Genomic DNA, 19,597 nt, shown 5'->3' on the forward strand with positions numbered 1-19,597 from the left:
GAGACTTCGTCGACACCATAGCTCCGTTGTAGGTGGTGCGTAGGCTGTGTTTTTTTCTCAAAATGTACAGTTGTGTATGGTGGCAGCAAGCGCTGCCCCGTCAGTACAGCAAGTGGCTTTAATAGAACTTATTTCATATAAAATAAAACACACAAAGAACATTCTATCCTATTATTACTACAAAGCATTATTAAATCAGATTTTGCAACGAAAACCCAATGTTGATCTGTAGTGGTTACAAGTCCTTGTGGAGACTGAAGAATGCAATTTTCTCGTCCCGTTGTTGTCACCTTTGTAGTTTAAAATAAATGACCGCCGTCACGGCTATGACATTTCCACGAGCTGCTTCTGAACAGCAACATTACCACACTGCCATTCTTCTGCACCCGTCGACGCAATCATAGCCTACGGCATAAAGGCTACGGCGTAGGTCCGAAGCAGAAGTAGTAAATCAGCCTTTAGCGTCTATTTATAGTGCACGGGACACTTCGTATTGTTTGATTGGACAGAAAGTTTGATGAGAAGCTGAGGTCCAGGGTGAGTTTTGAATGCTTTTGTCTTCTAAATGCAAAATGTGTCATTGTTTTGGAGAATCCTAGCTTATAGACAAACTTATGGCTATCATATTCATACTAAAATCCAAACACTTCAATTTTTATTTCATAGGGACATTAATGAGGCATTTGAGTAATTAAAAGGAAGAGTAAGCCTAGTTGTTAATAGTCTCTTATTGGCCTGTTTAGGTCATCTCATAAATGCTAACCTTGCAAATCATAAAAAGAACACACCTACAGACACTTATATTTAATGTATTAATTAATAAGGGTTCTTTGATTTTATTATACTTTTAGTGAAACATTTTGCAATGGGTTGGGCAAGGAGAGTTATTGCATGTTTATGTTATTATTTATTTATTTTTTTTTTTTTTTTTTTTGTTGACCAGAGAATTGTTGGTTCAAGTTTTGACCAGCAGACCTTTGTTGACCAGAGAATTGTTGGTTCAAATGACTTGAAGTCACGAAAAGGTAATTTTTTTCCATTGCTGAACAAATGCTTTGTTATTTTTTTATTTTTATTTTTTTAGTTTTTCAACTGATCAAACATTTCACCCTAACTTCTCTCTGGTCATGTAATGTATAATGAGGTTGAGAAGCTACAGACATTGTCCAGTGTTATGCCAATATGTTATCATAACCTTGGGAATGTATTTTTGTTTGTTTTATTGTTAGTTGTGTCTTTCAGAGAATTAGTGGCTCCTGATTGCAAATTTGAAAAGGGCAGATTCTGGGTTTTAGTGCAATTTATGATAAAAGTTTGTAAGCTTCATATTCTAATCGATGAACGCATAGAGACACTGTTGGCAGAGGTTTAGTGTTCCTGCGTATTTCAGCCTGAGGGTGGTGCTGTAGTCTAATGTTGATTGACAGACTAAGTACAGATGACACATGCATAGAATGCTGCCTTAGTGTAGTATTTATTGCTTACAAGTTGTGGAGGAAAACAGGGAAGGAAAAGAAAGTCATGTCTATTCTCAGAACAAACACAGAACATCAGAACTTTTGAAAGGCAATTCACATGAGAACGTTTAAGCTAAAGGATTTAAATGAGTTCAATTTTAATATATCCTGCTCACTTAATGACCTTTGCAGAATGCAGAACACATTTACAAATTTTCATTAGTTATAGAGCAGGGGTGTCTAAACTTTATTTAAAGGGTGCCATATTCTACAATGCTTCTCCCTATATATATATATATATATATATATATATATATATATATATATATATATATATATATATATATATATATATATACACAGTCGAGGCCAAAAATATTGGCCCACCTTGGTAAATATGATCAAAAAAGGCTGTGAAAATTCATCTGCATTGTTAATCCTTTTGGTCTTTTATTTAAAAAAAAAAATCACAAAAATGTATCCTTTCATTGGATAATAAGAATTTTAAATGGAGGTGAAATATCATTATGAAATAAATGTTTTTCTTAAGTACTCGTTGGTCACAATTATTGGCCCCCCTATAAATTCTTATGAGTAAAATATCTCTGAAGTATATTCCCATTCATATTCACAATTTTGAGCACTCCAGCATGATTATAAACATGAAATCATCCAGCTCTGGCTTCCTGTTTCACAGAAATATAAAGAGGAGGGAAAACAAAGCCCAAATTCCCTTAATAATCCATCGAAATGAGAAAAACCAAAAAAAAAATTATTTCTGAAGTGCAGCAAAAGATAATTGAGCTTCACAAATTAGTGAAGTGGCTTTAAGAAAAGAGCTAGAGCAGTGAAATACCCATTTCCACCATCAGGGCAATAATTAAGAATTACCAATCAACAGAAAATGTTACAAAACTGCCTGGAAGAGGACGTGTGTCTATTTCGTCCTAATGTGTGGTGAGAAGGAGAGTTTGAGTAGCTATAGACTATCCAAGGGTCACAGCTGGAGAACTGCAGAAAATAGTTAAGTCTCTGGTTCAGAAAACCTTTTAAAAAATTGTCAAACAGAACCTACATCAACACACGTTGTTTGGGAGGGTTACAAGAAAAATTCTCCTAGCTCATTCAAAAACAAACTAAAGCATATTCAGTTATCAGCCATGACTGGTACTTTAAATGCGAATGGCTTCTATGATCAGATGTGAGCTTTTTAGCAGCGAACACTCAAGATGGGTTTGGTGAACACAGAGAAAAAAAGTACCCTATTTGTACAATTAAATATACTGCTGTATTTTTGATGTTGTGGGCCTATATTTCTGCTGGAGGTCCTGACATCTTGTTTAGATACATGGCATCATGGATTCTATCAAATACCAACAGATAAAAAATCAGTAAGTGACTGACTCTGCAAGAAATCTTATAATGGGCCACGTTTGGATCTTCCAACCGTACAATGACCCAGGTGAACTGAAGAGGAGAAGCACCAGCATGGAGCTGGGAATCTAAAGGGTCTGGAGTGATTCTGGATGAAGGAATGGTCTCTGATCTCTTGTCAGGTGTCTCTAACCTCATCAGGCATTATAGGAGAAAATTTAGAGCTGTTAAACTGGCAAATGGAGGTTTCAAAAAGTATTGAATAAAAGGGGGCTATTAATTGTGGGCAATGTGTATTAGAGAAAAACATTTATTTCATAATGATATTTCCCCCCATTTTAAATTCTTATTATCCAATAAAAGGATACATTTTTGTGATTTTTTAAAAATAAAAGACCAAAAGGATTAACAATGCAGATGAATTTTCACAGCCTTTTTTGATCATATTTACCAAGGGGGGTCCAATATTTTTGGCCTCGACTGTATATATATATATATATATATATATATATATATATATATATATATATATATATATAAAACCCTTACATTATATTCAATTGGCCTGTATGTCTTATCGTTGTATGACATAAAAGTACTTAAAGAGTGATTTGAAAGAATGGAGCCATCTGCTCTGCTCTATAGCTCTCGCGGTACTTTGATATCATACAGCCATTAATCTGCAAAGTGCAAACAACCAACACCTGGTTATTTTAGGCAATTTAGAAATCCTGTGCTGAACGTGTCCCCGGGAAGTGGCACGACTAGTCACCTTACTCAAGATTTTCTTTCCCATAAGATCAACCAAGCACCCACCAAATAACTAAAAAATCTTATTAAACAATGATATGCAGCTATGACAAGGTATAACAAAGATCCATGCTATAAATGAGAACCAAAACAAGCCCAGATATGACTACGGCCAGCGGTCTCAAAGCCAAAAATGTATTAATAGCGAAAGACATGTCCTTGCACAGTTTAAGACAACACTCACAGAAAAATAGTCATTACGGCCCCGGTTTAGGTCAGGACCACAACATAAATGACAACAATGAATGGCTGTTAAAGTACTCTTTTATTCTCTTAGTTGATTTTTTGATCAATCTTTTTGTGTGGTAGCAGTTTTGGAGCGTACAAACAACAACACAAAAAAATAAAAAAAAAAAAAAAAGAAACTAAACAAATTAACAGCAGTGATCAAATAAAAAAAAAAAAAACAAACAAACAAACAACACTAACTTCCCTGTGCATCAAAATAAAGAAACTAAAATACAACAATATAACCTCACTCCTTATCCACCCAAAAACAGGAGGAAAAGGTAATGGCCGAGTGGCCTACAAAAACAAATAAGGCACACACCCCCTACGGCCTCACACGTGGTTTACAAACAAACATTGAGGTTCAAGACATACGGCTCTCAAAACACATGTGGCTAACAGCACCCTGTTAAAGTATAGACTTGATATCTAACAGCATTTTCACTAGAGCTTAACACACAGGAGCAAGCATGATCAATCAAAGAGAGAGACACACAGCAATGATTACTGCTAGCGTCAAAAAGAGTGGCAGTCAGAGAGCGCCCTCCAGCGAGATCCAGGGGAATTTATAGTACAGGTCTCGTCTCTGGTCCAACCACTGGCAGTCTCTCATTAAGCCTTGGACCAATCCTGTTAGAGAGGAAACAACAGGAACACATCCACAGCATACAATATGTCTTGGACATAACAATAGTACCACCACACTAGACAAAAACCATGTTAGCCAGGCCCAGTTAGGTATGTTCCACAAAATCATATAAGGCACAACTCACTAAACAAGTGGAAAACTTATTTACAGGAGGCATCGATCAGTGTGGGACCTATGAATAGGCAAGGGCAGAGGGCTCTCGGAAAACGGTAAAGTGGGGCCACACTTCTCCACGTTAGCCAAGCCTGGATAGGCAGGACAACAAAGAAAAACTACTCAGTGAGAAAGAGGAAACTTACTCACCGTGAGTGCAGAGTGGTAAAGTAAAAACACGGGCAGAGGGCTCGTGGGAATTTCAAAAAGTGAGACACTGACCAGAAGTTTGCAAAGCAGTCCACCCCCCCCCCCCCCCCCCCCCCCACCCCACCCCCCCCCCCCCCCAAAAAAAAAAAACAACAACGATAGCGATAAGAAGCGGCAGCCACTTCACACACAGCATACTCTCACCGGAAACCAAAGTTTTTTATCAGTATAGGGTGGTTGTGTACAGACACTGCCAACACACATTTATGTTCAAACAACATGTAAAAGTGAATTTTGCATCCGATGACCCCTTTAGCACAGGCAGAGAAACTCCCTGGATGAATGGCCAGTCCCATCACTTACACACAGATTTTATTAAGTCATTTTTATTAAACTTCTCTTCCTTTGATACAGCATGAGGTAAAAGGTTTTACTTCAGCATAATCAGTGGCACAGTTTAACTCCATGTGGCTCAACTTACCCCTCACTTGGGGCAAGATTAGCCAAGAGATCACTTTTTTTTGGAAAGCCATATTTTGAAAGCAGTTTCTGTTAGACCCAAAGTGATTATTCCCACGGATTCACCACATCATGAAAGTTATGTACATACTGAAGTTGGACCCATTACTGTCATTTGCTTGCTTTAAGTAAAAATTGGCTCATCTCACCCCACTCTACCCTATATATGCATGTGTTCTTGTCTTTTCTGTCATTGAACTATAATTTGTTGTCAGACCATCTGTACAATTGTAACTAAATCCTGTCAAAAATAGTATTTCTGTGAAAATTCACTAATATATACAGTATACAGAAAAGGTGCAGCCTTGTGAACTTTGTTTTTGTATCAAAGCTGTAGTCATAGTTTACATTAGGAAATACTGACAGAGTACACTGTTATATTGACAAAATGACTAGGTATTTTGACTATCTTGTTTATGAACAATAACAGTAGTATTTGTCATTCTGATGGCACTGATATGTTCACTGGCATACTTTTGCTAGATGAACTGAGGATTTTGAGCAAGTTGCATTGTGTGTGCTGTTTGTACAAATTGCACTTACTGGTTTGTGAATGTTAAAGATGATTCGAGGAATGTACCAAAGTGACTCAGAAAAATTGTAGAAGAACATTTTATTTTTGAAAAAATAAATAAATAAAATAAAAATAAATGAATAAATAAATTGCTTAACCAGTTCTCTAAAAGGGTAGGGAGGCCCTTTAAATCTGAACATGAAATTAACATGAATGAACATCTCATGCCTCATGTAATCGCTCAGGCATTGTTTCAGTTGCAGGAAGTGTAAAAATTGCAATTTATATGTTTGCATACATTTTTTTAAGTTGAGTATTGATTATTATGTTTAAAAATAAATTATTTATTTATAAATAATAATAAAAAATGTATACAGTACATTTATTTTTGTAGGAATTTTCTTGCATGAAAACTAAAAATCAGCATTGCTTATTCATTTTTACCCTACTGTCTTCACTAACACCACCACCACACATTTTTACATATTATTCTTCCGCAACAAGCAACTGTATTTGGTGGTATTTGTACAGCTGGTATTTAACTTGTTTTGATTTTAATTGTATTGTAAAGCACTTTGTGAGTCCTTGTCTGTGAAAGGTGCTATATAAATACATTTTACGTTTGCATGTAGCTCATTTTTCCATATAAATGTACTGTAAAAATATATATATATATATATATATATATATATATATATATATAATATATATTATATATATATATACATAAATGAAATTTTCCAAAAAATTCATTAAAGTTTCTGGAAATTTTCTGCCCCTTTGCAATTCTATTAGCATGCCATTTGCCAGCTTGGCAGATATTACAACCATTCCATGTCAGATATTTATGGAATATACATGCATGACAGATAATGATAATTGAATGGATCATTTTGCATGTGATGGCTGACATGATGAAACAATGTTTGTAAGAATCAGCTCATCAGTTTTGATCAACAAGCCATGTGCATTTAGTTATTGTGCAAATTGTAGACAATTGTACTTAATCTTTTGCACGCATGTGTTGAAAGCGCATGCAATTTGCCTAAATCAATAAGAAATTCAAATCAGGTGTGAACAAGAAACTAACTGTTCATACATATGAACAAATGTTTTTGAGAAAAAAACAAAAAACAAAACTCCCATTCAAGAATTGAGCCAAAGGGATTGAGATAAACTGTAAACATAACTTTATGTAGCCGTGTGGTATTTGATTTATAACCAGAAAAGAGTGTACTTCTCCTTTAGACAGTGGGCCCTGTATATGATTTTTTTAGGAATGCGACCCAGAAGAAGTATTACGGAATGCATTGAGAGACAAATTGTGTATCATCTTTTGTTAAGTCCAGTATCTACATGAGCAAATGTGATGATAATCATTTAATCTGGTGTAATAGGCTGTGTTCCCTCATTGACTATTGTTTAATCATGTTTGTTTGATTTATGTTTTGGTTAATGGTTATTGTATTATTAGATTATTACTTTGCATATGTTTTGCAGTGGTATGCAGAGGTGTTCTTTGTGATAACTGCAAGTTAAAAAGAAACTGAAATGTCAAATTGACGTAATTCAGACCCTTTGCTACAACATTTGAAATTTAGCTTGGATGCTACAGTCTATTCCCTATTTCTGTGGATCATCTTTAAGTTGTTTCTCCACATTGGTGGTAGCCGTCTCTAGCACTGGCGGTGATTTTTTTTTAGCGGCAAGGACTGGGAGAATCAGAGTAGAAGTAAATCCCAAGAAAAAAAAAAAAAAAAAACTTGAACCAGAGCAGTCAGGACATCATATATATAATAATAGTCAAAATTAGTGCATTAACGCAGGTGATTAATACTTTGTTTAACGCGTTAAAGGGGTCAACGTATGCAAAATTCACTTTTACATGTTTGAACTGAAATGTGTGTTGGCAGTGTGTATACACATTCACCCTATAATGATAAAAATCCACCCAGTGCTTTTTTTAAAATCTTGATAAATCCAAACCCTTTTCTCATATCAATGTGTCTTTAGATTCTTGGAAGGGGGGAAAACAGGAAAGGGGAAAAAACTGCCTTGGCAGTATGTGTTTCAGGTCATTGTCACGCTGGAAGACCCATCCACGGCCCATCTTCAGTGTTCTGGCTGAAGGAAGGAGGTTCTCATCCAAGATTTTATAGTACATGGCCCATCCTTTTCCCCCTCAATGCAGTGAAGTCATCCTGTACCTTTAGCAGAAAAACAGCCCCAAAGCATAATGTTTCCACCTCCGTGCTTGACTATAGGGATGGTGTTCTTGGGGTCATAGTCAGCATTTCTCTCCCTTCAAACACGGCGAGTCCAGTTAATGCCAAAGAGCTCAATTTTGGTCTCATGGAAGATACAGATTGTTTGAACAGGTGTCTTATACACCTAACAAGCTGACGAGTAACTTCTTAAACAGGACTAATCAGTGTTCCACATGGGCAAATAACCAGTCTGTGGGAGCCAGAATTCTTGCTGATTGGTAGGGGATCAAATACTTATTTCACTCACTGAAATGCAAATAAATTTCTAACCTTTATATAATGTGTTTTTTCTGGGTTTTTTGGTTTATATTCAGTCTCTATCTATTAAAATAAACCTACCATAAAAAAATTACAGACCCTCATCTTCTTTGCAAGTGTGCAAACTTAAAATCAACAGGGGATCAAAAAAATATTTTCCCCACTGTATGAATGTGTGTGTGTGTGTGTGTGTGTGTGTGTGTGTGTGTGTGTAGTAGTAAATCAATAAAAAAATCTGAAGTCAATAAAGGTGAAAATGTTAAAACAATGTAAAATAAAGGAACAGTGAAAATGAGAGGCAAATTAAAATGTTATAAAAATAGTTTAATGATAACAATAATACAGTTTCCCTTTCATTAGTCAAAAATACTTCAAATGACAAAATAAAAAATGTATTTAATATAAAATGACATTGAAAAAAACAAAACAAGTGATTTTGATAAATTAACAGACAGCAACAATAATATTGTTTCTACTATAAAATGTTGGTGTGTGTGTGTGTCTTCCTCTGGATTCCTCGTTCTAAAATGTTGTTTGTTTTGTTTCAGCGTGACACTTGACAATTTCGCCCTCATCTGTGGACCTGTACAGTAAACCAAGAATACAAAACACATCCAGATCATTCAGTGCAACATTCAAGATCTTGTCTGTAAAGGCAAAATCGGGTTAGTAATGATAATTTTTATTTCTTTGTTATCTCTTTTATTTAGTCTCTTTTGAGCAGAATGAGCTAAATAAAGCTGCGACAGTACAACATACCCAATAAACATGATTTTATGGATGTAATGATTCACTCAACTATTGATGCGACACAATTCATAATACTGATTTCACAATATGATTTTCTCACCTTTTTTAACAAAATGAGATTTAAGACAAATTCTAAATGAAAAGGTGTCCATCGTTACATCCCTACCTGCTTTTGTTCCTCCTGCGTTTGTGAATGCCACGACTTAAGAGAACAACAAAGACAATGACCAGAAAACCAGCGACTGATCCCAGACCAATGAAAACACTGCTGAGAATATCATCACCAGACGAGCCTTCATCTGAAACACAGGATTCATCAGACAGATAGACAGACAGATTGAGAGACAGATAGATGTGTGTGAACAGATGTTCTCACTCTCTGTCTGTATGGAGGAGGTCAGCATGTGTCGTGTGGCGTTCAGGTGTCCGTCGTTGGGTTCAGGTGTGATTTTCAGCAGGTGGCACATCAGCGGGTAAATGTTGACCGTTTCAAACGGCCCCACCTCCAGGTTCTTTTGGAAATCCGGCCCCGTGGCCCTGAAGAACGGCTTCATGTCCAGAGCCTGGTTATCATAGCCATGCTCCCCCTTATGAAACTGCACTGGGAAATACTGCAGGAAAACAGAGAGTATAAAGGCACGTGAACAAATGCATAGTTATTGAAACCATCAGCACCCAAAATATACACTTTTACAGCAGGGTTATTACAGTAAACTAAAACTAAAATTAAAACCATTAATAATAATAATACTAATAATAATAATAATAATAATAATAAAATTCTGTTACTTGAAATAAAATTAATGTGAATGGAAATCAAATGAAATATTTCAGCTTGTTACCAAAGCAAAATTTCTCATTTTAATGTAGTTTAACTTGATGTACTAAAACTAAAACTAAAACAAAAAAATATTAAAAACTATAGACATATAAAATTAAATAAAAGACAAAAAAAAAACAGCAAAAGTACTAAAATGTTAACTAAAATTAAAATTAAATTAAAAGGAAAATATAAAATGAAAAACTGATTCAAAATACTAATAAAATTATAATAGTATCAATGATTTGCAGTGATCTATTATGTTTGAAATTAAATACTGTATTAATGACTATTATATGCATACTGCCTAGTTTAAAAATAGTATGTAAGGCAGCATGCAAAACTAAATTTTAAATGGAAGAATATTTGTCACATGACTTCATTATGTTGCGTATTTAATTCAGCAAGTGGCATTGAGTTATTTGCTTGGAAATAAATATGAGCACTTTTAGTCCAATTTATTTAAAGATGACTAACTTTTGAGAGTTCAGTCATCTAATGAGAAAAGAAAAATAAGTTAAATTATTTACAAAGAATCTGGTTCAAACATAACATTGGAAATGTTCTGCTGGATACTGAACATTTTGACTATTTCATGCGTAATTGCTCATTGTGTGCAGTATACTACAGACACAGTATGAGTAGTATGGTGTATTGTTATTTGAAACAGCAGAGGGCGATGCAGACCAGCTGATTTGTCTTTTGGTTATGGTCTGGCGTTGTCATGGCAACACGTGGCTTGTGGGTGCAGTTAACCTGTGAAGCCCCCAGATAGAGATGGTCAATGAAGGCAGCTGCTGAATCTTTCAGCTAAAGTATACGTTTTCTTCGACTGTAGGTTCATGCTGTGGTTAATGAAACATTTGGGATGCCAAGGTGTCTGACTTTGTTTGATTTTCTCATGGTTTTCAGCAGCAGTCATAAAAAACTCTTTATAATACCACACACTTAAAAAAGACCACCTACAACATCATTACAAAAAACTACAACAGCAGCTGGGCACATCCATGCTCTTGACCTGACCTTTTGGGTCATCATGGGAACAGAGTATTGATCGATTGATTGCCAGCAGTGTAAATTAAGATGAGTCAAGGGCAAAAAAACTTTTTACATAGATTTTAAACCGATTGATTTTGTTTGGTTTGCATGCTTGTGATTAGATTTTTATAATTCATGTTTTCATCCTCAAGCAGCAAACATTTTGCATTTTTATGGATACAAGTTACAACATAAAGGCTTTTCACCAAAGCATGTCCAGATATATATATATATAAAGAAAAGGAAGCCTAAGACTATTAGTTAGCCAATAAAATTATAAATATTTATTGGCATTACAGAATTGGGGAGTAAAATATGTTAAATTCTCATTAAAATATTACAGTGTATAAAATTTAAAAACCAGTGTCAAATCTCTCAGTGGTTCTGTAGACTAAGTTTTATTTGACTAAGTTTTCTTTCTTTATTTTAATTGTTAGGATGATTTCTGACAGTTTTACTGAGATTCACCCATATAAAGATATGTACTACTCAAACAACAGATTAATATGCCATTACATTATTATTACATTGTACATTATTTTCATGATGATTTAGCACAATTACCCCCAAATTCCCATTACAGTAATGAATTTTTTTTATTTATCATAAATGTTGTATTTTTTCCACAATTTCCATAGCGATTTAGTACCCCAAATTTTCATTACTGTACAGCAATTTAATTCATTCATTTTATATTTTATATTTATTTATTTAGAATTTATTTTGTAACTTTTTATCTATTATTTTCAGGTCAATTTACTACATTTAACCCCTAATTCTCAGTACTGTAATCCAGATTTATTTATTTATTTACTTGTTTGTCTGCTTGCTTTTTTATGTTTAATTAAATAACGTTTAATTAATTAATACTTGTTAATTTCTTGATGAACATGAAGAAAACTTGCAGTAAGCTGTAGATGAAAAGCTCACCCCATTGATGACGTATCCTGGATCGGCCCAGAGGATGATGGGTAATATGCGGTCATTATGGGAGTAATGCAGGTGAGCGGGAATCTCCTCTTTCTTATAGACATGTAGATGCGGGTGAGCACCTTTCAGGGCGTTGAACACTTTATCAAGTCGTCCTTCTTTAGGCAGCAGGAGTCCCGCAGGTCCGAAGTCCACTATATGGAAGTCCAGATCTCTGAAAGAGAAGCCGGGGATCTTGGACAGGACGATCTCATCCACCAGCCCGTTGCGGTAGACGGTGCTCATGCCGTGATCGGCCGTGATGATGATGTTGAGGCGCTCACTCAGGCCATTTTTCTCAGCCGCGCTCCGCAGGTAACCAACTGTACGGTCCACCTGTTGGACCATCGCCCTGCGCTGGGGGGAGTCCGGCCCATACTTGTGTCCCGTGCTGTCAGGTTCACCGAAGTACATGGACACGAAGTCCAGGTCCTGCTCCCTGAACCAGAACTTCATCACTTTGTCTATGTTCTCTTGCCAGGCCGTTTCGTTGCTGTAATTGTAATAATCAGACTCCACTCCACTAAAGACAACACAACCAGCCTTCCAGACCCTTTTTTGGGAAAAACATTAGTATTAATGTACCAAACACTTGCTTATTCAGTGCAACTCTAAATAAAGTAAAAGTTAATTGAAACAAAATTGCTCAAGGTATTCAGTTAACAATAACTTTAATTCAGCTTGTTCCCAAGATAACATTTCTTATTCTAGATTAACTTAATTTACTCAAATTGAAACAAAATAAAAAACTTAAACTTTTTTTAATTCAGCTTGTTCCCAAGATAACATTTCTTATTCTAGATTAACTTAATGTACTCAAATAATTAAAACTGAAATTAAAAATAATAAAATAATGATAAAAACTATATAGACAGAAAAAATATATATATTTATATAAAAGTGTATAACAAACTGAAAAAAGTAACTATATGTACAACAACAATAACAACAAAAAAACAATAAAACAATCTATCATTGATACTAAAATAACACTGGAATAACCCCCTTAGAGAAACTGTAATTCTGTTATTATATACTCAGTCTCTTGTTGTTTTTAAACCATTGAACACAAACTAGCCTATCAATATATATATATATATATATATAATATATATATATATATATATATATATATATATATATATATATATATATTTATATTTAAAACACACACACATATTTCACATATTCACACCTCTTTATGGTCTGTTAATGGGCCTTGTTTGGAGCTTAACATATCTTGGTCATAATATGCATAGACAGAAGAAGCTTTGAGATCCTTTAAAACACTTTTATTTTTAAGAGGAAAGAAAGTCATATGCTTGGTCCAGCATGAAAAATGATCACAGAAATTACCTTTAAATTGCTTCGCTCAAAGGCACAGTGGTGGTAGTTCATGCATCACCTGTTTTAAAGGTTTGAACCTAAAACCCCATATAACTTTTACAGACCAACAGACCAACCTTATTTTGAAATTTTTTGCGTATTTGTTACACTTAAAAGATTCATATCATCAAAGACATTTTAATATTACTCAAATATAACCCGAGTAAATACAAAAGTAGTTTTGAAATAATGATTTCATTTATTAAGGGAAAAAAGCTGTCCAAACCTGCCTTGTCCTACGTGAAAAGTAATTGCCCCCTAAATCTAATAACTGGTTGTGCCACCCTTTGCAGCAACTGCAATCAAGTGTTTGCAATAACTGGTAGTGAGTCTTTCACATAGCTGTGGAGGAATTTTGGCCCACTCTTCTTTGCAGAATTGTTTTATTTCAGCCACATTGGAGGGTTTTTGAGTATGAATGGACTGTTTAAGGTCATGCCACAGCATTTCAATCGGATTTAAGTCCGGACTTTGACTTGGCCATTCCAAAACCTTAATTGTGTTTTTCTTGAGCCATTTAGAGGTGGACTTGCTGCTGTGTTTGGGATCATTGTCCTGCTGCATAACCTAAGTGCGCTTGAGCTTGAGATCACAAACTGACGATCGGACATTCTCCTTCAGGATTTTCTGATCGAGTGCAGAATTCATGGTTCCAACAATTATGGCGAGTCGTCCAGGTCCTAAAGCTGCAAAGCAGCCCTAGACCTTCACACTACCACCACCATGTTTGACTGCTGGTATGATGTTGTTTTTATGAAATGCTGTGTTGGTTTTACGCCAGATGTAGTGGGACACACACCTTCCAAAAAGTTCAACTTTTGTCGCATCAGTCCACAGAATATTTGCCCAAAACTCTTGGGGATAATCAAGATAATTTTTGGCAAATGTGAGACAAGCCTTTGTGTTCTTTTTGGTCAGCAATGGCTTTTGCCTTGAAACTCTCCCATGGATGCCGTTTTTGCCCAGTCTCTCTCTTATTGTTGAATCGTGAACACTGACCTTAATTGAGGCAAGTGAGGCCTGCAGTTCTTTAGATGTTGTTCTGGGTTCTTTTATGACCTCCTGGATGAGTCGTCATTGTGCTCTTGGAGTGATTTTGTAAGGCCAGCCACTTCTGGGAAGGTTCACCACTTTTCCAAGTTTTCTCCATTTGTGGATAATGGCTCTGACTGTGGTTCGCTTTCTAGACTGATATATGTCAACTAATTTGTTTCTCATCTGTTCTTAAATTTCTTTAGATCGTGGCATGACGTGTTGTTCTTTAAGCATGCTTCACTTTGTCAGACACGTTCTGTTTAAGTGATTTCTTGATTCAACAAGTATGGCAGTAATCAGGCCTGGGTTGGCAAGTGAAATTTAACGCAGCTTTCTAAAATAATGTGTAATGTGGTTAATCACAGTTCTTTGATGATTTAACTGGTGGGGGCAATTAATTTTTCACGTAGGGCCAGGTAGGTTTGAACAACTTTTTCCCCTATTTATATCTCACATATCACTTCATGCCACCGTAGTTCTGCACCACTGCATATATATCTTCACATGTTGGTTAATGGGATCAATCCTGCAAACCCTTTTTCTGAGCATCAGACATAGATACCTGTCTCTGAGCAGTGATCCATATGGGCAAACTCCCGTTGTCCCACCACTCATTCACAAACTGGGACTTGTAGTAGGACTTCTTCTCCCAGGTGCTGCTGTTAAACCACATGTTGTGAATGACACCGTGATTCTCAATGTATTTACCTGAAGACAGAAATGCTTTCTCATTAATCATATCTGCTTAATATGTTTTCTCATATCATAAACTTTGTCGTATGATTTACTTTGAAAGAGTTTTCACACTGAAATTGCAAAAATTATATATAACTCTCACTTTAAATATATATTAAATACATATTCATGCACAATGTATTTTAGACTGCATATGTCAGCATCTTTACCTGTTAGGATGGTAAAGTGTGTCGGGCTGGTGACGGTGAGGAATGCCGGTGTCACGTATGTGGCTTTGACCCCGTCTTTCGCCATGGCGTCCAGGTGCGGCGTGTCCACATCCCTGTCATAGTCCCACCTGAAGCCGTCAAAGGAGACAAGCAGCAGTTTGCTGTGCTCAGACACTCCACGGCGTACCGGGATGGGACCCGCCAGAGAGCAAACGCACAGACACAGACAGACAGCAGCGGTCCACAGCATGATCCAACCACACATTCAGCACAAACAGCTGTCTCTCAATCAGTGGCTCACACCTGACTGCGGCTCACACTTCTCCTGTTCGACCTCTTTTACTCACATATTCAGGCCAAAGTTTCATCCGGTTATCTTATCTGCTCATATCAGCAGGATTTGCCTATTTTGAACTTTCTAGTTATCAATTAAAAAAAATTTAAAAAAATGTGTCATGGTTTTCACAAAAATATGGAGCAGCGCAACTGTTTTCAACACTGATAATAATAATAAATGTTTCTTGAGGAGCAAATCAGCATATTAGAATGATTTCTGAAGTGTGATGAGACACTGAAGACCGGATTAATGATGCTGAAAATTCAGTTTTGCATCTAAGAAAAATTACAATAATATTAAAATATATTCATTTAGAAAATAGCTATTTTAAATTGTAAAAATATTTAATTTTTTTTTACTGTATGATATCTGTTTAAATGCTGCAGGATATACAGCATCACTGTAACAACCTCTTACTACTGACAGAGTCATTGTAACAACCTTGTTACTAAAAAGCATGTGATGTAAGTCTTTATCTTCACAGATTAGATACTACTCTTCAACGTCTATTAAGGACAAAGACAAGCGACAGAAAGGTGAATGTGATTATGTACAGAAGATCATGTATGTTATCTGTTTAAATGCTGCAGGATATTTTTTGTCACTAGCTTTGCTTTTCTTTATCATTTCTGAAGTCTCAGTGTCTTTTAATCATCCTTTATTTTGTTGGGTTAAAGCTTATTTGTGAAGTCAGAAGTTCACTAAGGTGTCCTTTAAAACCTATAAACTTGTAACTCTGATTCGACTTTCATTATTGACCTCTTTAAACAGTCGGCTTATCAACATCCTTCTAAAAGCGCATGTTATCCTAAACTTTGTCCTTGACAGTAGTTCATGGGAAATATCTAATCTGTGCAAAGATAAAGAATTGCATCTCTCAGCTTACTTACAAAAAGCGAATTCATTACAGCTTTCCTTAATAAACAACCGGCCTTGACTACTGTCAGTGGAGTGTTTGCATGTCTGTACATGTTCTTACATGATCCATGATTGAAACCTGATTGGTTAAATACTTCAAACAATCAAATGTTTTTGTCTTTTCTTTTTATTTATATTTGTTTTTATTCTTCTCTTACATTTTCTTAAAGAATTCTTAATTGAAGGACCTTTTCACCTTTAACAATTAAACAGCATCTTACAGCATCACTGTACTTCTGACAGCATCACTGTACTGTACACAACTCTTTCTCTTGACAGTGTCAACCTAACAACTCTTTCTCTTGACAGTGTCACTGTAACAGCTTCTTACTCCTGACAGGATCACCGTAACAACCCCTTACTCCTGACAGCATAACCGTAACAACCTCTTACTCTTGAGAGCATAACCGTAACGACCCCTTACTCTTTACAGGATCACCTTAACAACCCCTTACTCTTTACAGGATCACCTTAACAACCCCTTACTCTTTACAGGATCACCGTAACAACCTCTTACTCTTTACAGGATCACCTTAACGACCCCTTACTCTTTACAGGATCACCTTAACAACTCCTTACTCTTGACAGCATCACCGTAACAACCTCTTACTTTTGACAGGATAACCGTAATGACCCCTTACTCTTGACAGCATCACCTTCACGACCTCTTACTCTTTGCAGCCCATAACCGTAACAACCTCTTACTCTTTACAGGATCAACCTGCCCAACCTCTTTACTCTTGACAGCATCACAGTAACAACCTCTTACTCTTGACAGGTTCACCGTAACAACCCCTTTTGACTCTTCTTGACAGGATCACCATAAACAAAGAGGGTCTTTACGGTGATCTTAAACAACCTGTAAAGAGTAAGGAGTCGTTAACGGTGATCCTCTTCAGGATCACCTTCACGAGGTCTATCGTTACAGGTGATCCTGCACGAGAGTAAGAGGTCGTTAAGACCTGATCTCTTGCAAGGATCACCCATAACAACCTGGTATTTAAGGTTCACCTTAACAATCCTCTGTAAAGAGTACAGGTCACCGTGACAAATCCTCCTACTCTTATCACCTGCAAACATCTTAGGTTGTTACGGAATGACCCTTCACGACCTCTTACTCTTAAGGGATCCTGTAAGAGTAAGGAGGTTGTTAAGGACGAAAAAATAAAGAGTAACGAGGTTTTTTCTGTGATCCGCAGACGAGTAAGACGAGCCCTAAAAATAAGATCTCATGCGAAAGAGTGAGGTCTTTAAGCCCATCGTTTTCGTCAAGAGACGAGAGGACTTATAATGTTACGGTGAGGACTACCAAGACATTCCAAAATGCATCCTTTAAGGCTGATCCTTTCAAGAGTGCGTCCCTGTTAAGGTGATTGCATCCGGAATAAGGGGTCTTTAAGGTGAGTCCTGCAAAGCAGCCGCAGTCTTTGGATGATCCTGTAAAAAAGAGTAAGCGATCTGTTACAATGATCCTGTAACCCGAGTAAGTATGGATAAGTTACGTTGATCCTGTTTTTCGGGAGTCACAATTCGTTGTCGATGAACCTAAAAGAGTGAGAGGTTGTTACGGTGATTGGCAAAAGTCACGCTTGATAGAAGTGATCTCTCTGTCGCGCACTTAAGAGTTTAAGGTGACAGCCTGCAAAGAGTCAGTTCTTAAGCGCTGATCCTGCAAACAGTAAGCAGGTCTTTAAGGTGATCCTGTCAAGAGTATCTCAGGTTGTTACGATGGTGCTGTCAAGAGTAAGGGTGGTTACGGTGATCCTGCAACGAGTAAGATGATGTTACATGCATGCCTTCCGTCAAAAAGTAACAGCATGTTAAGTGAATACCTATCTGGTCAGTAATGTTAACCAACAAAAGATGTTAAAAAAATGTATACATGTTTGTAAAAACCTACAGTATCTGAAAAATGAGTTTATGGTGATCTCTAAAGGAGTAAGGGTCTTTATTGTGCGTCTTTATAATATGATGCTATATATATATATATAGGTATAATATATATCCTATATAAGATATATATATATATATACGGTATATAGATCTGCAAAGAGTAGGGGTTATGTTTTTATATGCTGTCACTTTAGGAGAAGAGAAAGTTCACCCAAAAATGAAAAGAGGTCATAATTTATTCACGGTGAAATCCTGCCTTGAGTCAAATTTTTAAGCTTAATTGATTTGGTCTAAAGGAGAAGAATTGTGATTATTTTAATTTCAAGAAAACTACATATAAAATCGCCCCCAAAGAGTAATTCTGGTAACTACAAGGCTAAAACTATTGACTAAAAGTAGTGACTAAAAGTTGACTAAAATGCAATGACTTTCGTCGACTAAAACACTAGACTAAAAACTATGAAAGACTCAAATGATAAAAAATGTGACTAGGACTATTACGCATTTTCGTCTCAAACTAAGACTAAGACTAAAATCAAAAATCCTTGCCAAACTAACACTGTTACAGGATCACCGTCACGACCTCTTACTCTTGAAAGGATCACAATAACAACCTGTAAAGCAGTTACAGGATCACCTTAACAACCTCCTTACTCTTGACACAAGGGGTTGTTAACATCATGACTTACTCTTTGCAAGGATCAACGTAACAACCTCTTGACTTTTACAGGATCACCTTAACGACACCTTACTTTTACGGGATCCTGTAAAGAACCTCTTACTCCTGACAGCATCACAATCTTCAGGGTCATATATTAGAATGATTTCTGAAAGATCATTTGACACTGAAGTAATGATGCTGAAAAAAAAATAAGATATCAAATATTATACTCATTTACTGTATTTTACGGTGATATATGCATCTAAGATATATATATGTATATATATATATATATAAGAGTAAATCCTATTGGTATTGTATTATCCTGTAAATACTGAATATATATATGTATATATATATATATATATATATATATATGTATATATATATATTATATATATTATATATATATATATAATATATATATATACATTAGTTTCCTTTTTACTTTAATTTAATCACTTTAAAACATTTGCCATTTTACAATATATCATACTTCTTTCTTT

At 35.8% G+C, this 19,597-nt stretch overlaps 1 protein-coding gene across 1 annotated transcript; it reads right to left on the reverse strand.

Moving 5' to 3' along the window:
- Nucleotides 1-8,704: 8,704 nt before the first annotated feature.
- LOC109087187 (ectonucleotide pyrophosphatase/phosphodiesterase family member 7-like) lies at nucleotides 8,705-15,620 on the reverse strand. The gene is made up of 7 exons (XM_042719685.1): nucleotides 15,283-15,620; nucleotides 14,940-15,085; nucleotides 13,175-13,235; nucleotides 11,918-12,474; nucleotides 9,506-9,740; nucleotides 9,296-9,428; nucleotides 8,705-8,962 (listed from the first exon to the last, which is right to left on the reverse strand). The coding sequence occupies exons 1-7, from the start codon at nucleotides 15,545-15,547 to the stop codon at nucleotides 8,902-8,904; spliced, it is 1,458 nt and encodes a 485-aa protein (XP_042575619.1). The 5' UTR covers nucleotides 15,548-15,620; the 3' UTR covers nucleotides 8,705-8,901.
- Between the last annotated feature and the right edge of the window lie 3,977 nt (nucleotides 15,621-19,597).

The sequence above is a fragment of the Cyprinus carpio genome, chromosome B3 (genome assembly GCF_018340385.1).
Source record: "Cyprinus carpio isolate SPL01 chromosome B3, ASM1834038v1, whole genome shotgun sequence".
Lineage (NCBI taxonomy): Eukaryota > Metazoa > Chordata > Actinopteri > Cypriniformes > Cyprinidae > Cyprinus > Cyprinus carpio.

Excerpts from the sequence above, each read along its gene's own strand:
- LOC109087187 (XM_042719685.1), bottom strand. The coding sequence starts at position 15,547 with ATGTGTGGTTGGATCATGCTGTGGACCGCTGCTGTCTGTCTGTGTCTG. Across the intron at positions 9,429-9,505 it reads CTCCTCCATACAGACAGAGA|ATGAAGGCTCGTCTGGTGAT; the intron begins GTGAGAACATCT and ends CCTGTGTTTCAG. Across the intron at positions 8,963-9,295 it reads CGCAGGAGGAACAAAAGCAG|GTCCACAGATGAGGGCGAAA; the intron begins GTAGGGATGTAA and ends TTTACTGTACAG.